Source organism: Panthera uncia, chromosome B4, assembly GCF_023721935.1.
Source record: "Panthera uncia isolate 11264 chromosome B4, Puncia_PCG_1.0, whole genome shotgun sequence".
In the NCBI taxonomy this organism is placed as follows: Eukaryota; Metazoa; Chordata; class Mammalia; order Carnivora; family Felidae; genus Panthera; species Panthera uncia.
The window spans coordinates 114,401,925-114,422,843 of NC_064809.1; the positions used below are offsets into that span (position 1 = coordinate 114,401,925).

Here is a 20,919-nt window from a genome sequence, read left to right on the forward strand (position 1 = left end):
TAAACATTAAAAACAAAACAAAACCCAGAGGTCTTAATATATCACATTGCTGTCAAAGATCCATCCAAGCATGGATCCCTCATACTTTTCTCCAGGCCATGTTTGTGAACTACACAAAACATAAATTTAAGACACAGACAGAAGAACTAAAGCATCATCTGTGGCAAGATGTGCCACCAGATTTCCCTCCCTGCATAGGAATAATTAGACCTTTCTAAATTATTTAGCATACATGATTAAACCACTTTTCTAATCATAACTCAACACCTCTGGTCCTTTTTGTTATAACACTGAACGCAGGAAGTATTCCAGGCAAAGTATTGACAGTGGACGTACATATGTGCACAACTACCCTGCTGGGTAAGGAGCTGCCTAGACACTTTCTACCCCCTCAAAAAAATCGTGAACTAGATCTAAAGGGTTAGTAATGTTCTAACTTGGTCATGATGTTACCAGAATCTTCAGAAAGATGTTTATATTTTATTTTAAATTACAGTATCTTTTCCCTTGGTTTAAGTTTATTTGTTTATTTATTTATTTGAGAGAGAGTGTGTGTGTGTGCATGCACACAAGAGGGGTTGGAGGAGAGAAAGGGACAGAGAGGATCCCAAGCAGGCTCCACACCATCAGCCCTGGGCCCCATGCAGGGCTCTATCTCACAATTGTGAGATCATGACCCAGGCTGAACTCAAGAGTTGGTCGCTTAGCTGCCTGAGCCACCCAGGTGCCCCTTCCCTTGGTTTCTTGTTCCATTGTTCTGATTCGCCTTACTTCTGATTTGTTTTTCTTCCTTCTTCTGGCTCTAAGAGGGTTCCCTCAAAACCTGGAACTTTCTATTCCTCTTTCTTATTCTCCACATTTAATGTTTTCAAGATCTTAACCAGCTATTTAAAATTAAACCTCAAAAACGTTTCGAATCTTTTATTTCCTCCTGCACTGTTCCAGTTCAAACCCCACAAGCCTTTTGGTCTGAACTACCATCTTATCTGACCTACTAGCTGGCTTTCTTACTAACTCTCACTTTTCCATATTAATCGATCCTATATATTACACAGCTTGATTAATGGTCCTAATAAGCAACTCTGATCATTTCATTTGCTATTCAAAAACCTTTAAGGATCCACTGCTGTTTACATATTGTTTTACATTCCTTAGTTTGACCATCAAGATTCTCTATAATAGGAAACTAATACATCTTTCCAACCTTGTTTTCCCTCTACTAATTCATGTATTTATCCAACAGTGGATAAATGGGGATGGCACTGGGGATATAGAGATGAATAAAAACAATTTCTGCTCTCAAGGAGCTTATCGCCTGGTGAAAGAAACAGATACAAGCAATACTGTAAGAAAATACATTTACAGTAAAAGCTTTTTAAAAATGAGCTTCACTGGGGCAGTTGGGTGGCTCAGTTGGTTGAGCATTTGACTCTGGCTCAGGTTGTGATCTTGTCGTTCGTGAGTTCGAGCCCCACATTAGGCTCACTGCTGTCAGCCCAGAGCCCGCTTCAGATCTTCAGTCCCTCCCTCTCTCTGCACCTCCTCTGCTCATGCTCTCTCTCTCTCTCTCTCTCTCTCAAAAACAACAACAAAAAAATGAGCTCCACTAAAACCACTCATTGGATTAACCGATACTTTCTACCCTCTCTGTAAAATGTGTGGACTCGTGTCCAGGGTGCGCCCTTTGCTCTGAGTGGGTGGACCACCCCTTCAAAACCTGTGCTTTTCTTCTCCCACCTGTTGATTTATGTGTTAACTACATAAACTTGTTTCCAAATGTGTTTATGTCAATTGTAGTTGTAAGCAGGAAATCCTGTTAAATAATAGGTATACTGATGAAAGAGGAGTGCCAAAAAAAAAAGAAGAAGTCTCTATAAATATTAAGTTTATTGCTCTGGACAAACTAAGTCAACTTTAACTTAAAAAGTGCTGTACAAAAAATGTTGCTACAGAATTTGTAGATAAGATCTTTGCAAACAGATGGGAATAACAACAGAAAAATCTAGAAGGAGCTACCAACTGCTTTGCAAGTGTATTTAAATTCTATTCCCACTTTAAAAGAAACCAAAATTGGGGCACCTGGGCGGCTGAGTTGGGTAAGTGTCTCACTTCGGCTAAGATCATGGTCTCACGGTTTGTGAGTTCAAGCCCTGCGCCAGGCTGTGGGCTGACAGCTCAGAGCCTGCTTTGGATTCTATGTCTCCCTCTCTCTCTGCCCCTCTCCTGCTCCCACTGTGTCTCTCTCAAAAATAAATAAACATTTAAAAAATAAATAGATAAAAAATAAAAGAAACTAAAATTGGAAGTTATAGGTGCATCATGAATTTAGTTTATGCAGTTGATACACAGCTTTGGCCCCATAGTAAAAATCTGAGTAATTTATGTTTTAAAATAAAATGTCTTCCTTATGATTAGTTTTTATGACACCATGCTTTAGCCAATTTTTTCAATTAACTGGCTCACTGAACTGGCTAACTGAGTCATTCCAATCTGATAAGAGTACTTTAATGATAGCACACACGTGTGCACGCGTGCACACACACACACACACACACAAAGACAGAAATGGTGTGATAAGGCTGTTTAGGATCCTATGGGAAAAAAGGAAGGAAAGCCTTACTTAGCCTGGGATGAGGAGAGAGTGAGGGGTGGGAGGAAGCAGAGAGGGCAGCATTATAGAAGGCAGGAAGGAATGGAAAAACACTATCTTAATGAAACCCAATGGAACTTAACGGAAGTCATTGTGGCTATGGCCCCATGTCAGAAGGGAAGAGGAGGGTTGGGAGATGAACCAGATGAATAGGCTCTAAGCTCTAACCAGGCAGAACTCACCTATCTGCGTAGGTTCCACGTTTTGTTGCTGCTTAAAAAAAAAACTTTGTTTGGACTTTGTCCCTTCCACCCAGAATGTCCTCCTCTACCTCATCCATGCCCAAACCATATCCAGTCCTAGCTGAAATACCCTCTTCTGGACAAAGCTGTCCTCCATGCTGCAGCTAACCCCAATGCACTGTCCCCCGCCCCAGGTGGAGGTACTGGCTCTTTCTGGTGACCTCTTGTGACTTCATTTGTTTCTGTGCATACGCAAGCGGTTGGTGGGGGGGACAGGGACACAGAGAAAGAAAGAATCTTAAGCAGGCTCCGGCTCAGTGGAGCCTGACACAGGGCTCCATCCCACAACCCTGGGATCATGACACGAGCCAAAATCAGGAGTCAGAGGCTTACCCGACTGAGCCACCCAGGTGCCCCTGTATCTTTTTCATGCTGCTCATCACTTACTGCTTAGCATCAGTTACTTATAACTAAACTTTAGAAACAAGTGTCAAAAGGCAACATCTAAGTTTGTTGCAGATAACAGGATGAAGGGTAGCAAAATACACTACTCCCAAATATGCCACTTTAGTATATTGATTATTTCAGTTGTAGGCTCTTGAAAAATAGGAAGGGCAAGGAGAGGTTTTCTCTGCACTATGCTCATCTGCCTAAAGACAGACCTTCCAAAAGGAGCTCAACTGTCTCATCAATCAGGCAAGACTGACTCCTATCACAGAAAAGGAAACTAAAAGTTGACACCACAGCCAAACTTTGTCACAAACTGTCATACCTTCCATCTGTTCCCCTGAGGGCCCATTTATCTTTCCTAAAAATCATTTATTTTCCCCACTGAAATGGTGTTTAGTCCTGAATGAGGCACATCTGAGCTAGTCATTTTTCCATGGGCCTCTCCCATGTACGCATGAGATATACATGTTAATAAATTTGTTTGTCTCTTGGTAATCTGCGTTTTATTATAGGACTCTCAGCTAAGAACTCAGAGGGCAGAGGGAAAAGTACTTTTCTTCCCCTACAAGGATTGCTCCTACATTTTCTGATATTTTTCATTAAAGCGCTGTCCAGGGTACATCTTCACTCAGGTTTCTCTAAGGGTTATGTTTCAGTATATACACAGAGAGGCTCTTCTTTAGGAGGCTTCATAGATGTGAACAACACCGATCGACAGAGCAAATGTGCCTCGGTTCTTCCCTAACAGCTGGCATTAGCACTCACCTGAGACCAGGTTAGACCTACCTGGTATGGGTAAGCGCTATATTTGAAACAGTATCTTACAAGTGATTTATGAGGAAAAGAAGAAAAAGAAAATGCAAATATTTTTGCATACCTTTTTTAAGACTTGAAAAAGGAGCAAGAAAAATGAGAACTAGTACCAAACATCTATTTGCTCCCCCCCCCCCCAAACTTAACTTTACACATTGAGGGCTGGTATCACTTGGGACAAACTTGACTTATTTTCTGTTGTTGTTTAAGATTTGATTTATGTAAGCAATCTCTCCACCCAACTTGGGGCTCAAACTCACAACCCCGAGATCAAGGGTCACATACTCCACTGATTGAGCCAGTCAGGCACCCCCAGACTTGATTTATGAATAACCTTTCCAAATACATGAGTTTATAAGTAAAGTCCCTGAGGAGTAGAGACATATTTGTACATTTCAACAAGGAGCCAAAAATCACACATCAGTACTCACCGCCATCCACCGCTGACTTAAGGCAATGCAAGCATTTGTCAGAGTCATATCATAGCTGCAAAGATGAAAAAATACTGGAGATTAAATTTCATAAAGATGTACATGCTTTTCCATAAATGCAACGTTGAAACTACAGAACGCACTTAACTTTCAAAGTTCTTTTTAAATAAAGATCAGGAACACCAGAGTGATGGAAACAGGAAATCTTCTACCTGACTTAAATATTCTGGCATCATCTAAGAACCTGGAAATCCACGTGGATACCAAATTAGTGAAGCACCTGACTATCCTTCAGAGAGAACACCCCAACATCTCCGCAAAGACAGATGCTTCCGTAGCGTGTGCTGAAGGAGCTGGGACTCAGTTGGGCAGATCTAGTGTTTGCTGTATGGCAGGCACAGTTCTAGGTGTTCATGACAATGTGACAACATGCTGCTTTCGTGGATTTTACATTCTGTTGTTCCAGCTATCTAATCATCCCACAAATCTGTGAGTGCCTACGTGACAGGCACTGTTCTAGACACTGGGGAAATAACGGTGTCCCAGGAGACCCTTGGGAGACTCCAAAACAATGTGATGATTTTATTTCTTCTCAGAAGAAAGTGGAAATAAACTCTGATTGTAAAGCAAAGCAAACTGCATTAAAATTTGTGAGTTCTCAACTTAGAAGATAAACCACACGTTTTGCAACGATGGAAGAGACTGTAAAATGTGTGCAAAATTCTTGCAAAATATCCCTATTTGTCCATAAATCATGCTTGCTTGCTGTGAAATGTTTCCATGAGAGAACAGTAGGGAACTTGCCCCTGAGGGTCTAAATTAAATAAGTTTTGATTAGAAGTTACCATTGAACCTGCTCAAAGAGAGTTTGTGCCCTAGGGGAGATTACAAATGGGTTAAAGCAGGGAACTCCTTTGAAGCAGCTGCCAGTCAATCTCCATAAAGTAGTCAGGGTGTGGACTGCAGGGAAAGCCTCTTGTTTGTCCCCAAAACCAAAGGGGATCAGAGGCAGTAAACTGCTCAGGCAGTAAATCACCTTCAGCTAGAATATTTCTTAGCACTGATTTCTAAGGAACAAAAGGGCAGTACAAAACCTCTGCTTATCTCTTTCTTGTGCCCTGAAACTTCCTTCTCTGTGTCACAAAAAGAACCTTGTAAGAATTAGCCCTTACTTATGGCAGGAGGAGAAACAACCCTTACTTATGGCAAGGTCCTAAGAACAGTAGTGAGCAAAACCAGACATGAGCCTTGCTTGCATGGTGCTTCTGTGTAGGGAAGGAGAAAGACTTTGGTAATCACACAAACCAATTTAAAACGAATACTGTGGTAACAACAATGAAGAGGCCATACACGGCACCAGAAAACCCTATACGGGGACTTGACCTGGTCATAGAGGTCAAGGAATGTTCCTTTGAGCAAGTGGTTCTTGAGCTGAGACTGTAATTACCCGGGTCAAGACTACGCCATGTGGCGGGAAGGGCTAATAGTAGTGAACAACCTCAGTTCAGGTCTCTGACCTCAGGAGGGTATTTAGTTTAAAAGGCAGCACCCTGGAGTGGCACCTGGATGGCTCAGTGTCTGACTTTGGCTCAGGTCATGGTCTCACGGTTTGTGGGCTCGAGCCCTGGGTCAGGATTTTCTCTGTCCCTCCCCCACTCATGTGCACTCTCTCCCTAAATAAACAAACTTAGAAAACAACAAACAACAAGAACAACAACAGTATACCGGGGAGTAAAGACTGCCAGGGTTTGAATCTCAACTCTTACTACCTACTGTGCAAACTTAGGGAAGACATTTTACCTAGCTAAGCCTAATGTGTCTTCTCTGGAAATGGGATGACAACTTATAACACTGTTGTAACGATTAACATAATACTTATACAAGTTATTTCTCATTACACAGGTTTTGAAGGAAAGGGAAATATCGTACTCTTCTCTGTATCACCAACCTTCAGCTAAAAGGAGGCATTCTGTAATTACTTGCAATTCATTGATTTATATCACGGAAATGATTCTTTTGACCTCAGGGTTAAGGTTCAAACACCTATGAAGTCTACTCGCTAACTAATTACAGCTTAAGGAAGTCATAAAACCCTCCCCGGTATCTTGGAGGAGCTTGAGGATTTAGGAGAATGAGAAGGAAAGTATTAACAGGTAAGTACTGACTTGGGTTTTACAGGAGGCATTCCAGGAGCGTACAGCCAGGCATTCCAATCAACTTGATTGAGAATATCAACCTGCGAACAGGAAGGGCACCCAGTTTGCTACAGAATAGGCTTTTCCATTGGAAACAAAAAGAATCTAAAACAGACTTTTAGGTCCTCAAATCTGTTAATTTTGTCTATACTGACATGTCAAGATCATTTCTAAGTCTCTTTTCTAAAATGAATTTATATGAATCAGTAGTGTTCTGTTAAATAACTAAAATAAGAAAATTATAATGCATTTCTGAAACATGCTATTGCAGATCTCTGTGAAATATATACACATTAGTTCATGTTGTTGAGAACACATTTTAAATAGGAAAAAGTACAATGAAAGGTTGAATCTTAAATTCTAGACCAGTACTACTATTAAGTAATTCAAATCAGCCTATCAAATAGCCATTAGATGAAGATATATTGGGCATGAAAAATAAGAAAGTTTTTAAAAGCCAACCTTATCTTTAAAGTGGGAATACAGGAAATCCTTCCAGTCATCAGTGGTTATGCTCTTATAGGAAAACTTCTCAACATAAGCTTTTAGAAATCCTAGGAAAACCTCTAAGAGTTAAAAAATAAAAAGAAAAGAGAAAAAGAGAAGTTGATTAATGGAAAGGTAACTATTTAATATTTTGGGGGGTCCTTAGTGTAGTACTATTAACCATAGAGAACAGAGAATTTTCAGAGAATAGCAAAACCAGTAAGGGCTCCAGTGGTGAAAGAATGTTCAAAAAAGGAGGTAGGACTTAAGCTGGGCCTTGAAAAATAAATGTAATTTAGTGGAAGGGAGAAGAGAAATCCTAATTACAATTAAGAGGAAGATACAATGAAGAAACATAGGGGGCGCCTGGGTGGCTCAGTCGGTTAAGTGTCTGACTTCAGCTCAGGTCATGATCTCACAGTTTGTGAGTTTGAGCCCCGCATAGGGTTGGAGCCTAGACCCTGCTTCAGAGTCTGTCTCTCCCTCTCTCTCTGCCCCTCCCCTGCTCATGCTCTCATGCCTGTGCGCTCTCTCTCTCTCTCTCTCAAAAATAAATAAATATTAAAAAAAGAGAAAGAAACATAGAAAGAACCCACAACACAAATTCTAAAAGCAATGGCCTCGGCGTGACCCGAAAGGAGAAGAATAATTTGGGACTGGCAGAATGCGTAAGGGTGAAGAAGGGCCTTCAAAGACCATGAGCAAAGGAGAATACCTCAACACCCATTGATAGGGGAAGGTTACATAAACTCAGCACATTTGTATAATGAACGAGTATGGTGGCATTAAAGAACATTAAGACAGATTTGTATGTTCTGACATGGAAGGATGTCTAACAGTGGTTAGCTAGGGAGTGGAAAGGGGCTGAGGGACTCTCACTTGTTACTCTTACAAACTTCTGTACCACATAATTTTTTTTCAATAAGTACATACTATTTTCATAATTTTTAAAATACTGATGTGTTTTCTTTAAAGACAAGCACCACAATTTTATTTAATTTTAAATAAAATTTAATTGCTCTCAAAAAAAAAAAAATCAGAAAGTGCCAACTACTTGCCTGGGCCCCCAAGAAGTTGTTCAAGGTAAAAGAGTAAAGCAAAGCCCTTCTCATAGGGAACTGAAGAATATGCTACATCAGGGTCCACATTCGTCAGATCAACCACAAGTTTGGTGTAAGGATGTGTATCTCCAAACGTCTTTATCTGCAAGACACAGAATTCGATGAATGTTCAAATATGAAGACTGGTTACCACCATGCAAGCCCAGAGGCATAACTTTAGTAGGACAGTCTAGAACTTAAACTGAGAGACTAGAAATTGTAGGGTATGTTAGCATAAATTTCTGGAAGTCTATTAATGGAATGGCTACTTGTGTCATGTTCCATAACATTTCCTGCCCAATAGTGGGTTTTATTCTTATAAAAAACTAGAAAGATGTTTCAATTCCTGGTCAGCAAATTCAACCTTTAGGAGGGAGCACTGAAAAATGACATAAATATACCAAATAAAATTCAAACTAAGTAACTGACTACATTAATTGTAAAGACCCAATGAGGTCCTACTGGTCATGAACATGACCTTACACAGCATAATGATTAGCATGTATCAATGGAATATCATACCAGATCTGCTTGATTTTCCACACCTGTAAAAATGGCTTTCTTGTTGCTCCCTAGTAAAGTTAGTTTACAAACTATACTTGAATGCCTGTACAACCTTGGATGAATGCTTTTCACATCATGACTCACTTACTGAATTCTGTAGTTCTCCCCATCCTCCCAGAGCATGAAAATGTCTGAACTTTTCACCAAACAGTCGTCCACAAATGTGGCGTTCCAAGTACACAGTATGTCCTTCGTTTAACCTGAAAAAAATTTTTTGTTGTAAATAAAATAAAAACAGTGACACAGTCCAAAGGAAAGAGGATTTTAATGAACAAAAATTTCCTTTTGGCTTTTCCAGAGTAAAGCATTGTAAAGCACAAACACTACAGTCAAGGCAGATTGCCTAAGTGGCTATTCTGCATTCCATTCAGAACAATGGGAAGCCCAGCCCAGCAGATAGCCTAGGGGAAAATTAAGCCTTGGTTCTTGTTTGACGTGTGTATTAAAATATGACCATAGCAGGAACTAAATAACAAGCTTAAGCTGAATACTCCACTCTCCCTAACATTGTGACAAGTGTTGCAGAATTTTTTTTTTAACTGTCTATCAAAGAGATGATAACAAAGAACAAGATGTTTCCACAAAACAATTCAGAGGGCCAGGAAGTAAGGGAAGAAATTAATAACAAGGACCAATAAAGAAATAATAGGGGTGCCTGAGTGACTCAGTCGGTTAAGCATCTGACTCTTGGTTTCGGCTTAGGTCACGACCTCACAGTTCGTGAGTTGGAGCCTCATGTCAGGCTCTGCGCTGACAGTATGGAGTCTGCTTGGGATTCTCGCTCCCTCTTTCTCTGCCCCTCACCCCCACCGCATCTTTCTCTCTCTAAATTAAAAAAAAAAAAAAAAAAGAAATAATAAAAAAATCTTACCAAAAGTGGTCCCAAGTTTTGTTGGTCACTAGATTTCCTGTCCAACTATGAGATATTTCATGTGCAATAACCTAAAATGGAAATGATTCATAGTAAATAGTGGAAGGGGTTAGGAGTGAAATGGATCACTTTAATCTAAACTCCAGTAGACACTCTAGGTCTTTTAATTCCATGTTCAATTTTTTTTTTTTTTTTTAGCATCAGCTGAGATATTCAGGGAGTTAGTTCAGCATATGAATCATACTTTGGCCAAGGACAAAAGTACAGTTTAAAAAATTAGAAACAGGGATGCTTGGGTGGCTCAGTCGGTTAAGCGTCCAACTTTGGCTCAGGTCATGATCTCACAGCTCATGGGTTCAAGCCCCATGGCAGGCTCTGTACTGACAGCTCAGAGCCCGGAGCCTGCTTTGGATTCTGTGTCTCCCTCTCTCTCTCTCTGCCCCTCCCCTGCTTGCGCACTATCTCCGTCTCTCAAAAATGAATAAACGTTAAAAAAATAATAATAAATTAGAAACAAAAAACTATTTAGAAAATATTAAGTGGAGATATCACTCCATTAAGACGTATTTCATAAACGTATGAAGATGAGACCATAAAGTTATGAAATCTATTAAATCTAACTGTTAATGTAACAACAACCCCCAAATTATCTTTTACAGCCATATCTTCAATGTAACAATACAATGGGTATTTTAGAAAAATCAGTTGACTTAATAGTTCTTGAGGGTAAGACCCTGATAACAAATTTTAACTTACATTGGAGAGTGACTTGTCTCCTGCCTAAAAAAGAAGAAAGTTATCTTAGTATTCAAATTACAGACTATATTTAGAAGGCCGCCTGCATCAGGATGTATTGTGGTATCAGTAGTCCACTGTATTTCTACTATGGCACTCCAAAGGGTATGTACGGAGAAAATTAAACAAAAAATGCAGGACTAAAAAAATAGCGTCATGCTTTCTCTCCCTCATCTAAGGAATTTTTCCAGGACCAGGAAGGCCAGTATACTTATCTGTGATTAACTTTCGGGAAACATGTCTCCTACTTCCATGTTTGATATCTGCCCTAATTTCCCTTATGTACCTTATTCTCTCCTTATTGCCCACAGTGTATTTAAGAAAAGTCTGTAGTGATTTAGAGCAGCTTACAAAGGCATATGAGCTATAGCTATACACTGTAGGTCCAATCCTTCTCCATGCACGGTCAAGTAAGCTTTTGTTTATTTTGTTGTACCAGTACCTCTACACCAAGTGTAAATGGTCTAGTTTCTCTGTCTGGCTGCATCATTCATCAACAGATTATTGTTATACAGCCTTCCCTCCCCCAACGTCCCCGCACACCTTGGACATAATATTCTTTTCTCCCTAAGGGCCAAATTATTTTCTCTTGAAAAATAAGATGATGAAAATAACCATAATAAGCAATAAAATCAGGAAGGAAGAGGAGTTACATAAATAAGAGAAAATATGTTTTTAAAAAACATATTATTAGGAGTCTAAGGCTCTTCGTGTCTAGCTTTATGTTTGGGGAGAACTCGGTTTCAAAGGAAGAAATATTTATACTTACCAGCAGAGTAGGAGTTACAAAAGTGAGGCAAGGATTTTCCATGCCACCGTAAGGGAAGGATGGTGGCAGGACTAACAGGTCATACTGCCCCCAAACATACGGTCCTCCCAGATCTTCTGCAATTTTAAGCATAGATTCAGTCTGGAAAATTAATGCATATATATTTGTATGTCTTAGTCATTCATCACAATGATGGATTTCTTAAATGTGTATATTGCTTTCTATGAAAGTTATGAGTTAATGATGCTCATTTTAAATGATATTGGCACAAAAAATGTAGCAACTACAAATTCACATAAAATAAGGTGTATTTGATTCTCTTACTACATCACTTAACACCATAACATTTCATCCTTAAAACCTTAAATCTACTGTCTACCACGATTATTAAAAAGGGGAACTAGATGACCAACCTCAGAAAATTCATAAGCAGACTTTTCCACCTGCTCTTTCTCAGACCAAACCAGTGTTCTTGGGCCAATCTTCCTGCAAAATTAAAAAGCTTAATAAGTGAAATTCAAGACAACTTACCTCCCTGGTTCTAGGAAAGAGCTGAAGTACTATACACAAATCCTTGCAGTACTAGTGTGATTTACCATGTGCTTATGGGGAGGAGGTGAGGTTAAATGGCTTCTCTGAGATACAAACCTGCTGTTGTATATGCAGCTCTAGAAGGAGGCACAGGCTAAGCCAAATGAAAACTGAGACATAAAGTGCCTTGATTGGCTCTGGTAAGAACTTTGGGGACCTAGTTTCCTCCCACAATCTCACAGCTATAGAAACCCAATCATGGCTCAGTAAGAGGTTATTCCAGAACAGGGGCAGATGTAAACTTTGTTATGCATTTACAGGTTGAACACTCATATAAGAAGAAACAAGTAGAAAAACAAGGAAATCATGTCACATGCTGCAACATGACTGAAACTTGAGGACATTATGCCTAATAAAACAAGCCAGTTACAAAAGAATGAATACTCTAGGATTCCACTCATGAGGTATCTAAAGTAGTCAAATTCATAGAAACAGAGTAGCATGGTGGTTACCAGGGTGTGGAGGGATTTAGAAATGGGAGTTGTTTTCTAAAGGGTATAGAGTCTCAGTTTTGCAAAATCAAACAGTTTTGAAAATCTGTTTCACAATAATGTGGATATACTGAACACTACTGATTACTGAGCTGTACATGTAAAAATGATTAAGATAGTAAATTTTGTGGGGTTTTTTAAACCACAATTTAAAAAAAAAGAAGGACACCTGGGTGACTCGGTCAGTTAAGCTTCTGACTTCGGCTCAGGTCACGATTTCATGGTCCATGAGTTCAAGCCCCACGTCAGGCTCTGTGTTGACAGCTCGGAACTGGAGCTTGTTTCAGATTCTGTGTCTCCCTCTCTCTCTGCCCTTCCCCCATTCACTCTGTACCTCTGTCTCTGTCTCTCTCTCTCAAAAAATAAACATTAAAAAAAATTTTTTTTTAAAAAGAAACAAATGGAACTACATATATCACTTATATAGGGCTAGAACTCAAAAATATTTTTTTCATCTACATTTCATCTTAAAAATTTTATGTAGCACCAAACCCCGAACAACAAGATTTTTGCCTAGGTGTCCCGTCCCAGAGAGGCAGTGGATTCTAGGTTGTTGCTTCTCAAACTTGCATAATGTGCCTACTGATGATCTGGGAAGCTTGTTCATCTGCAAACTTTGACTTAGTAGGTCTGGATAGGGCCCAAGAATTTGCCTTTCTAACCAACTCCCAGGTGATGCCAAAGCTATTGGTTTCTAGACCACACTGAGTAGAAATGTAACTTGCATTGTCTAATACATTTAAAGGGAGCCACAAGTATAAGCTGCCTATTTAATTTTAGATTGCCTAGTAGTCACATTTTAAAAAAAGTGGGGGGCGCCGGGGTGGCTCAGTCGGTTGAGCGTCCGACTTCGGCTCAGGTCATGATCTCGCGGTCCGTGAGTTTGAGCCCCGCGTCGGGCTCTGTGCTGACAGCTCAGAGCCTGGAGCCTGCTTTGGATTCTGTGTCTTTCTCTCTCTCTGCCCTTCCCCTGCTCATGCTCTATCTCTGTCTCTGTCTCTCTCAAAAATAAATGAACATTAAAAAATTAAAAAAAAAAAAAAAAGGTAAGAGCATGCTCATTCTATAATACTTGGAAAATCTGAAGGGCAACTGGTAAAGACTTTAATTTAAAATTAGTTGCTATTTACATTTTATAATTAGATTTGATTTTTCCAGAGCTGTCAGCTTGGTATCTTGAGAAATGCACAAATGAGCTATTAGTTAATAATCCTGCCAGAGATTCAAGATGCCTAAAGTTTAACCTTTTCATAAACCTCAAGATTTGTTCGAACGCTCACCTGCTTTCTAAAGCTCCAACAACTAAAGCGATCAGGTAGCAGGGGATCGGAACCTAAAGGGAGTGAAAAAAAAAAAACGAAAAACAATAAAAAACAACCCACACACGTGCTCAAATTAGTGCTTAAAAATGTTATAGAGCAAGACAATTCATATTTAAAAGTAAATAAATTCCTTTTCAAATTTCACAGTTCTCATTTTTAGGGAGTCAAATAGTTCAAAATTGTGATGTAAAACATTTCAAAACATCTATTTCTCTTTCAGTTTACTAGGAAGGACAGATTCTGAAATGTGAAAATCATGATTGCACAAGGTCTATCTTAAGCATTTCTCAAAAAGTAATCTGTAAGAAGGAACTGTGCTTTTTCTCTTAAGTTTTTCAGTGTTTTCCTTGATCTAAAACAATATTTTACTTTCTTTTTAAAAACCGCTCCTGGTATATTTGAGAGACATATAAAAGAATCCAGCAGTAAGAGGATGCTGAAGGTTTGGGAGCCTGGAATCCCAGATGCTGGTGTAGGAGCAAAACTGTCCGCTGTGGCTCAATTACATGTACTGTGAAGGAGGTCAATTAAAAACAAAAACAATGGGGCGCCTGGGTGGCGCAGTCGGTTAAGCGTCCGACTTCAGCCAGGTCACGATCTCAGGGTCCGTGAGCTCGAGCCCCGAGTTCGAGCCCCGCGTCAGGCTCTGGGCTGATGGCTCGGAGCCTGGAGCCTGTTTCCGATTCTGTGTCTCCCTCTCTCTCTGCCCCTCCCCCGTTCATGCTCTGTCTCTCTCTGTCCCCCCAAAAAAAAAACGTTGAAAAAAAAAACAAAAACAAACATGCACAGGGCCGCCTGGGTGGCTCAGTTGGTTAAGTGTGAGACTTTGGCTCAGGTCATGATCTCATTGCTCATGGGTTCAAGTCCCGCGTTGGGTTCTGTGCTGACAGCTCAGAGCCTGGAGCCTGCTTTGGATTCTGTGTCTCCCTCTCTCTCTGCCCCTCCCCTGCTCATGCTCTGTCTCTGTCTCTCTCAAAAATAAATAAACATTAAAAAAAACCTAAAAGCACTATGTATAAACACACACACAATTCATCAAAGGTCAAAGATGCAAGTCAAATTACCAGCTTAAATTACACAGGAATTTTAATTTTAAGGATTGTAACACAGTGTTGTTGGTTTTTTTCTTTTTTCTTTTTTTTGGTCTAATATAGCCCTTCCATTTATAAACACTAAATAACCACATGCCTGTACCGTGGTACCAAGGCGGGCAAAAGTGTAACTTAAAATAACAGAAAATCTGCTACTAACTGGGATAAGAGAAAATGGGATCAGGCCATGCTCCTCACTTTGCTTATCCAGCAACCCCTTTCTTTAGTACAACTCTGTAAGTAGAACACAACATTTTATAGGCATAAAAGAAAAAGAAATGAAGAAAAAAGAAGATGCTTCCTAAATTCTGAAATATTTCAAATGTAATTTTCTCTCTGGATGGGTAAAAGCTATTCGTAGTTCACCACCAATTAAACCAAAACTTTAGACGCTAAGAACTTACTTTTTGGCTGAATCTATAGATTTTCCTGCTCGGGTCTTCTGGGTCAGGTGCTTCTCCATCACGAATGGCACTCATAAGTGCCACCAATTCTTTAGGAACAGACACCTAATCAAGAAGAGAAGTCATTTCCAGTTATAAATAAAAGATGCTATGTATCTTCAACTCTGTATGTAAAATAATGTATTCTCCCCTTCTTAACTATGCAATAGACTGTTGGCCAGGTAAGTTTGTACATATCAGGTTTATAAATAAAGCTAGCAATACATAAAACTGGCTTCTTTGAAAACAAATGTGAAGTATCTATCTATCCATTCATCCATCCATATTACAAGCATTAGGTAGAAACTAGTTTAAAATTCTAGCTGTGCTACTTACTAACTGCCTGGACTGCTGGAATCAAGGACTATCCCCTCAGTATTAACGATCGAGGAAACATCCATTCCAAGTTCTAGACTTTCATATTCTTCTTGCATGGCCCAGTATTTAAAGCTATCTCTGGGGCAGATACAGAATCAGGAGCTCCAGAACCAGTGCTACAACAACGATAATTCTAGCACTGAAAAGCATTTGGGAAATAATTTGGTTCTGCTTCCTCTCTCTCTTTAGGCAGTGATGTGTTATACAGATGAGACAACTGAGGTCGTGAGGTCATAAGACTTGCCTCGGGTCATGCAGTTATTAAATGGTAGAGGAGAGTCTAGAAGCTGAGATTCTTTGCCTCCAAGTATATAGTGTTCTATAGCCCTATACACAGTAGGTGTGGTCTGGTTGTGGGATGATCTCAGAATCAAGAAGGCCCCGTAAAGACAGGTTGGTCCTCAATTCTATTTGCTTGGTCCAAATAGGTCTGGCCTGGGAGCTAGTACGTATGTATGAATGTATGTATGTACTTAATATTATTTAGTGCTTATTATTTATTTAGTATGTATTTATTATCATAGTCCTTTCTGAAAAACGATTAGCAGTACCTATGACAAGAACAAGACGGAAACGTATTCAGTAAATCTGCAATATATGCCTGTTAGGATACCTAGACAGAAGTTTATGTGGCTACAGAGCACATTTCTAGAACGTTTAATCCTGCAAATGTTAATTTTTAAAAGTTAAAAGACATTGTCCCCAAGTTCTTGCTTTGAGGTCCTTTATTCTGAATTTCTTTTACAATCAAAATAGTACCCATTTCCTTTTATTACACTTATGTTCAAAACTACCTTTAAAAGAGAGATGCAGGGGCACCTAAGTGGCTCTGTCGGTTAAGCGTCCGACTTCATCTCAGGTGATGATCTCACGGTTCATGGGTTCATGGGTCTGAGCCCCACGTTGGGCTCTGCTGACAGCTCAGAGCCTGGAGCCTGCTTCAGACTCGGTGTTCCCCTGTCTCTCTGCCCTTCCCTCTCTCGCTCTCAAAAATAAATACACATTAAAAAAATAAAAGAAAAAGAACTTATTTAAAAGAGAGATGCAGGGGCACCTGGTTGGCTCAGTCGGTAGAGCATGAGACACTGAATCTCGGGGCTGTAAATTTAAGCCCCATGTTGGATGTAGAGATTATTTAAAAATAAAATCTTGAGAGATGCAAAATGAGGGCCCCAGCTTGTTTGGTACATATTTCATATAGAATTTAATTAAGTAAAGTATTGCTAACTATAAAAATCCAACTATTTTCTCTGCTTATCATTTCTACCACATTTAGTTACATGACTCATTTAATTTAGTTAATAATTTGTGATACTTACCTCAGCACTATAGGTTGATTTCACAGAAGGAGTGTCCTGGCAAGGAAGAATTGCTCTGCAGTGGATGGCCTGGGCGGGGGGGAAGAAAGAGAAAGCTATTCTCCTTTCTTATAAATCAAGTCATTAAGAAATCGTTAAAATTGCAGCACTGTCCTTAGACACATTCTTTTTAAAAGTATGTCTCACACTTGCTCAGATCTATTGAAGTAGCAAAAACAGACTTGTGGACAAAAAAGTTTGATTTTCCATTTTGTATGGTCAATCGTCACATTTCAGTTGAAGCAGGAAGCAACCTTAAACATTGTTTCCTACTCTCTACTTAGAGTAACAGTAGTGCCCAGTGAGAAGCTGTTAGGGACCCTGAGAAAAAAAGGCTCGTTGGTGAAATAAAATGGCAAACCATGCATTCTACATCCCTGTCTTAATGAGTCATTTGGAACATAGCCTCCTGAAGACTCTGAAAAGACCTACAATAAAGAAACCTGTTTGAATTCTTACAATTGTTTTTGACGGGGAACCATTTTTCTCTGGTCAGTTATTAACATCTCATGCGACGTCTGTGTTCTGAGGAAAACAGCTTGGGGAATGTCGCTAGAGTCTTGACAAGTAAAAACGAAGATGAAAAGGAGAAAGAACAGTCTTCCTCAATACCATCTAGACAGATTCATTCGCATGAGATGCAGTGTTTTTCTGCTTCCCCATCCATCTGTCACGAGTGCCGGTTCCATCAAGAAGAATGGCCAGAGTACCCATGATTTTGTACCCTGGCTGACAAATAACTCTGGACTGACTGCCGGTGAGCAAAGCAGCCCCAGCCTCCTTGAGACAGTCCCCTGAGCTTAAAGGAGCACGGACACTAACATCTCTGTCTGAACTTGTTACAGATCCTAGACATACTTGCTGCCACTGCACGCTTCCTTACAACCCCCAAACTCTAGCCCTTTTCACTTCCTATCTAATAGATTCTCCAAGGACATGGGATCCTAAATGACTTCTACCTGGATTAAGTAAGACTAGAAGAACCACCTGATTCTCCGAAAACAGGCCTCTAAGACCATGTCTTTGGAGTTCCTTAACGATCTCTAGTTGGTGGCTCAGCAGCACCAAAGTGGTTTTGACAAGTGTCTCACTGGAAAAGCCCACACCCAGGCACACGTGCGGAGGGCAACCGTAGCAAACTTGTCGAACAAAATCATGTCCAGCTTCCCCATTAACCGCAGTCATTTCTTAATTTAATTGCAATCTCTTTCCTGTATTTCAAACATTGTTGCCAATGAGAAGTGGAATACCATATTGAAAATTCACATTCTTGTGACTCTCAAATCTTGCACATGTTGCCAACTTTAGATTATGGACATTCTAAAAGAAGTACTGACTGAAAATCAGATGTTTCTAAGAGAGCACACAACTTGTACACTCGTGCCTAGAAAACCGTATCTCTTTCAGATTACTGAACTAAGGGTTTCTTGGATTAAAAAGGTATTCCAATTGCCAATAGAAAGGAAACATGTCTATTTTGTGTTCCACTATGGCTTCCTTTTTAATAGACTTGTATTCAAATTTGAGCCTAACATAGTATCTATCCCAGAGGAATACTGAGAGGATTAAGTATGCAAAGTACCTAACACAGTGCTGGAAAATACAGTAAGTGTTTAACAAAGTGAGTTCCTTTAATTGTAAATTATTTGATTAACAGAATTAGGTCTTTTTTCTTTTTAGAAGATAGTTTGATATGTATTATCCCTGTGACAGATTGTCTCTAATTATAGGATTCTTTATTCTTAGTTTTTATTTTATTTATTTTTCTTTTAATATAATTTATTGTCAAATTGGCTAACATACAGTGTGTAAGGTGTGCTCTTGGTTTTCGGGGTAGATTCTCTTGGTTTTTGGGGAATCCCAACAAATGCCCTCCTCAATGCCTATCACCCATTTTTCCCTCTCCCCAGCCTCCCCCGCCCCACCAACCCTCAGTTTGTTCTCTGTATTTAAGGGTCTCTTATGGTTTGCCTAACCTCCCTCTCTGTTTGTAACTATTTTTTTCCCCTTCCCTCCCCTCCATGGTCTTCTGTTAAGTTTCTCAAGATCCACATATGAGTGAAAACATATGATATCTGTCCTTGTCTGACTGACTTATTTCACTCAGCATAATACCTTCCAGTTCCATCTACATTCTTAGTTTTTAAAGAGAAATAGTTTAAGTCGTGTCATTTTAACAGTATTTTAATATATTTACAAAACATATACAGTTGTAAATGTGTAAGAAAGATCTGGAATAGATGCAAACCTAACTCAGTGGTGGTTACTTCTGGGCAATGATGTCTGCAGAAGACTGAAAAATCTGATCTTTCACTTTCCATTTATAATTAACATTTTCATAACCAGTACATATCACTTTTGCCTTATTAATTTTTTCCTTTCTATTTTATAACCATTTCTTGAGTGCCCACTCAAGAATGCCAAGTTCTATGCCAGGTGCTGGGGACAAAAATATAAATATGACCTAGATAGTCTACTTCAAAGGGACATGATTTCAAACCGAAGGGAGTTTCTTTTTAAAAGTAATATCTGAATGTGTTAATAATGAGAGATATCAATGAAAATACATATTGTTGTTATAACATACATTAAAATGCTATCTTAGGTGAGACCTGAGACCACTGTCCACTTTGCTTCATTGAACTGAATGTGCTGGGAATTCTATGTATAATGAATCATTCCAGATCTCTTTTACCTGGCACTGACTAAAGAGATATGGGTGTTCCTTCCCAGAAGTTTGTTCAGGAGTGAGCCACTGAAGAGCAGAAGACTTTGGAGATGTCTCAAAAGAAATTTCTATAACGACTTCTTGATTTCTGTATGCAACAAACAAATACATTAGTAGCATATAATTCAATCTAACTAAAGTTTGGGTTCATAATACACAGAGTATATACTATAAATAATATTTTACAAGGTCTCGTGACTGATGGAGCCTAAGCTCTAGGAATGCTGCCTCCTAAGTAGGTCAAGTTTGCCTCTCACGTTCTTACCTGAATGCCAGCTTCCGGGTCCTTTTCACTCCACCATGCTAACTGCTTACGAAGATGTAACAGGAACAGGAACTAATATTCATGGAGTACACTACTGATTGTCACACACTTGTGCTTGTGGTGGTATCATGTAATCTTTTATGATAACGGGAAAGTGGAAGAAATAATTTTGGAACCGTGACTACTCCACCAGTGGATGTCACAGCACGACACAGAGTTGTACTGGCCTGCAAACTTACCAGGACAGGTCGACACTGAGAAGAAGCATTTAGAAACTTGTAGTCATTTTTACATCTGCTGAATCTAGTAATCAAAAATGTGTGCTTGCTTTTAATCTCTTCTTCCTAGCAATTCATTTTTATTGCATTTTATAAAAGAATCAGCCTGTGACAGATTGGAAATACCAAGAACTGGCCCTTTACCTCAGACAGTTTGAGCAGCACTCATAATGAGGAAATAGCAAGAGTTGTGGAGACCGGCAGCCATGCCTATGAATCCTGAGTCTACAACCTACTGGTTCAGGGAACTTGGGCAAGTTATTCGACCACCCTCTGCCATAGTTCTTTATCTGCAGAAAGAGGTCAATGATATCTACCTGACAAGTTACATGTGGTTGTTTCTTTTTCTTAAACAGGAAGAGGAGGCATGAAAATACTGGCCACTGGAAGGTGAGGGTAGATCACTCTTATTTTAGGCCAATGGTTTTTCCACCCTTTCTCCCTTCCCAATTTATCAAGGAGTGGGATACACCCCTGATATGACAACTGTGGCTGCCACTTTCTTGAATAAGTTATTTTATTTCCCTGAGGTTCCCTCTCCTCATTTGTAAAATGGAAATCACACCACAACGGTTATTGTAAGGATTAGATAAATTATGTAAATTCGGTAAGTTAGATAAACGCATTTAAAGCATTATCTCAAGACTGGTATACAGAAACGGTTCTAT

The 20,919-nt window shown here is 39.5% G+C and overlaps 1 protein-coding gene across 1 annotated transcript in view; it reads right to left on the bottom strand.

The window, feature by feature from the left end:
• Nucleotides 1–20,919, bottom strand: part of LTA4H (leukotriene A4 hydrolase) — a 34,467-nt gene that overhangs the window by 6,384 nt on the left and 7,164 nt on the right. The window contains exons 3-15 of the mRNA XM_049626109.1: nt 19,676–19,796; nt 16,942–17,010; nt 15,206–15,310; nt 13,669–13,721; nt 11,720–11,792; nt 11,307–11,447; nt 10,499–10,522; nt 9,743–9,813; nt 8,960–9,071; nt 8,266–8,410; nt 7,184–7,287; nt 6,692–6,762; nt 4,527–4,581 (exon numbers count right to left, since the gene is read on the bottom strand). Coding sequence (XP_049482066.1) covers nt 4,527–4,581; nt 6,692–6,762; nt 7,184–7,287; nt 8,266–8,410; nt 8,960–9,071; nt 9,743–9,813; nt 10,499–10,522; nt 11,307–11,447; nt 11,720–11,792; nt 13,669–13,721; nt 15,206–15,310; nt 16,942–17,010; nt 19,676–19,796 — 1,144 coding nt within the window. The remainder of the gene's footprint in view (nt 1–4,526; nt 4,582–6,691; nt 6,763–7,183; nt 7,288–8,265; nt 8,411–8,959; nt 9,072–9,742; nt 9,814–10,498; nt 10,523–11,306; nt 11,448–11,719; nt 11,793–13,668; nt 13,722–15,205; nt 15,311–16,941; nt 17,011–19,675; nt 19,797–20,919) is intronic.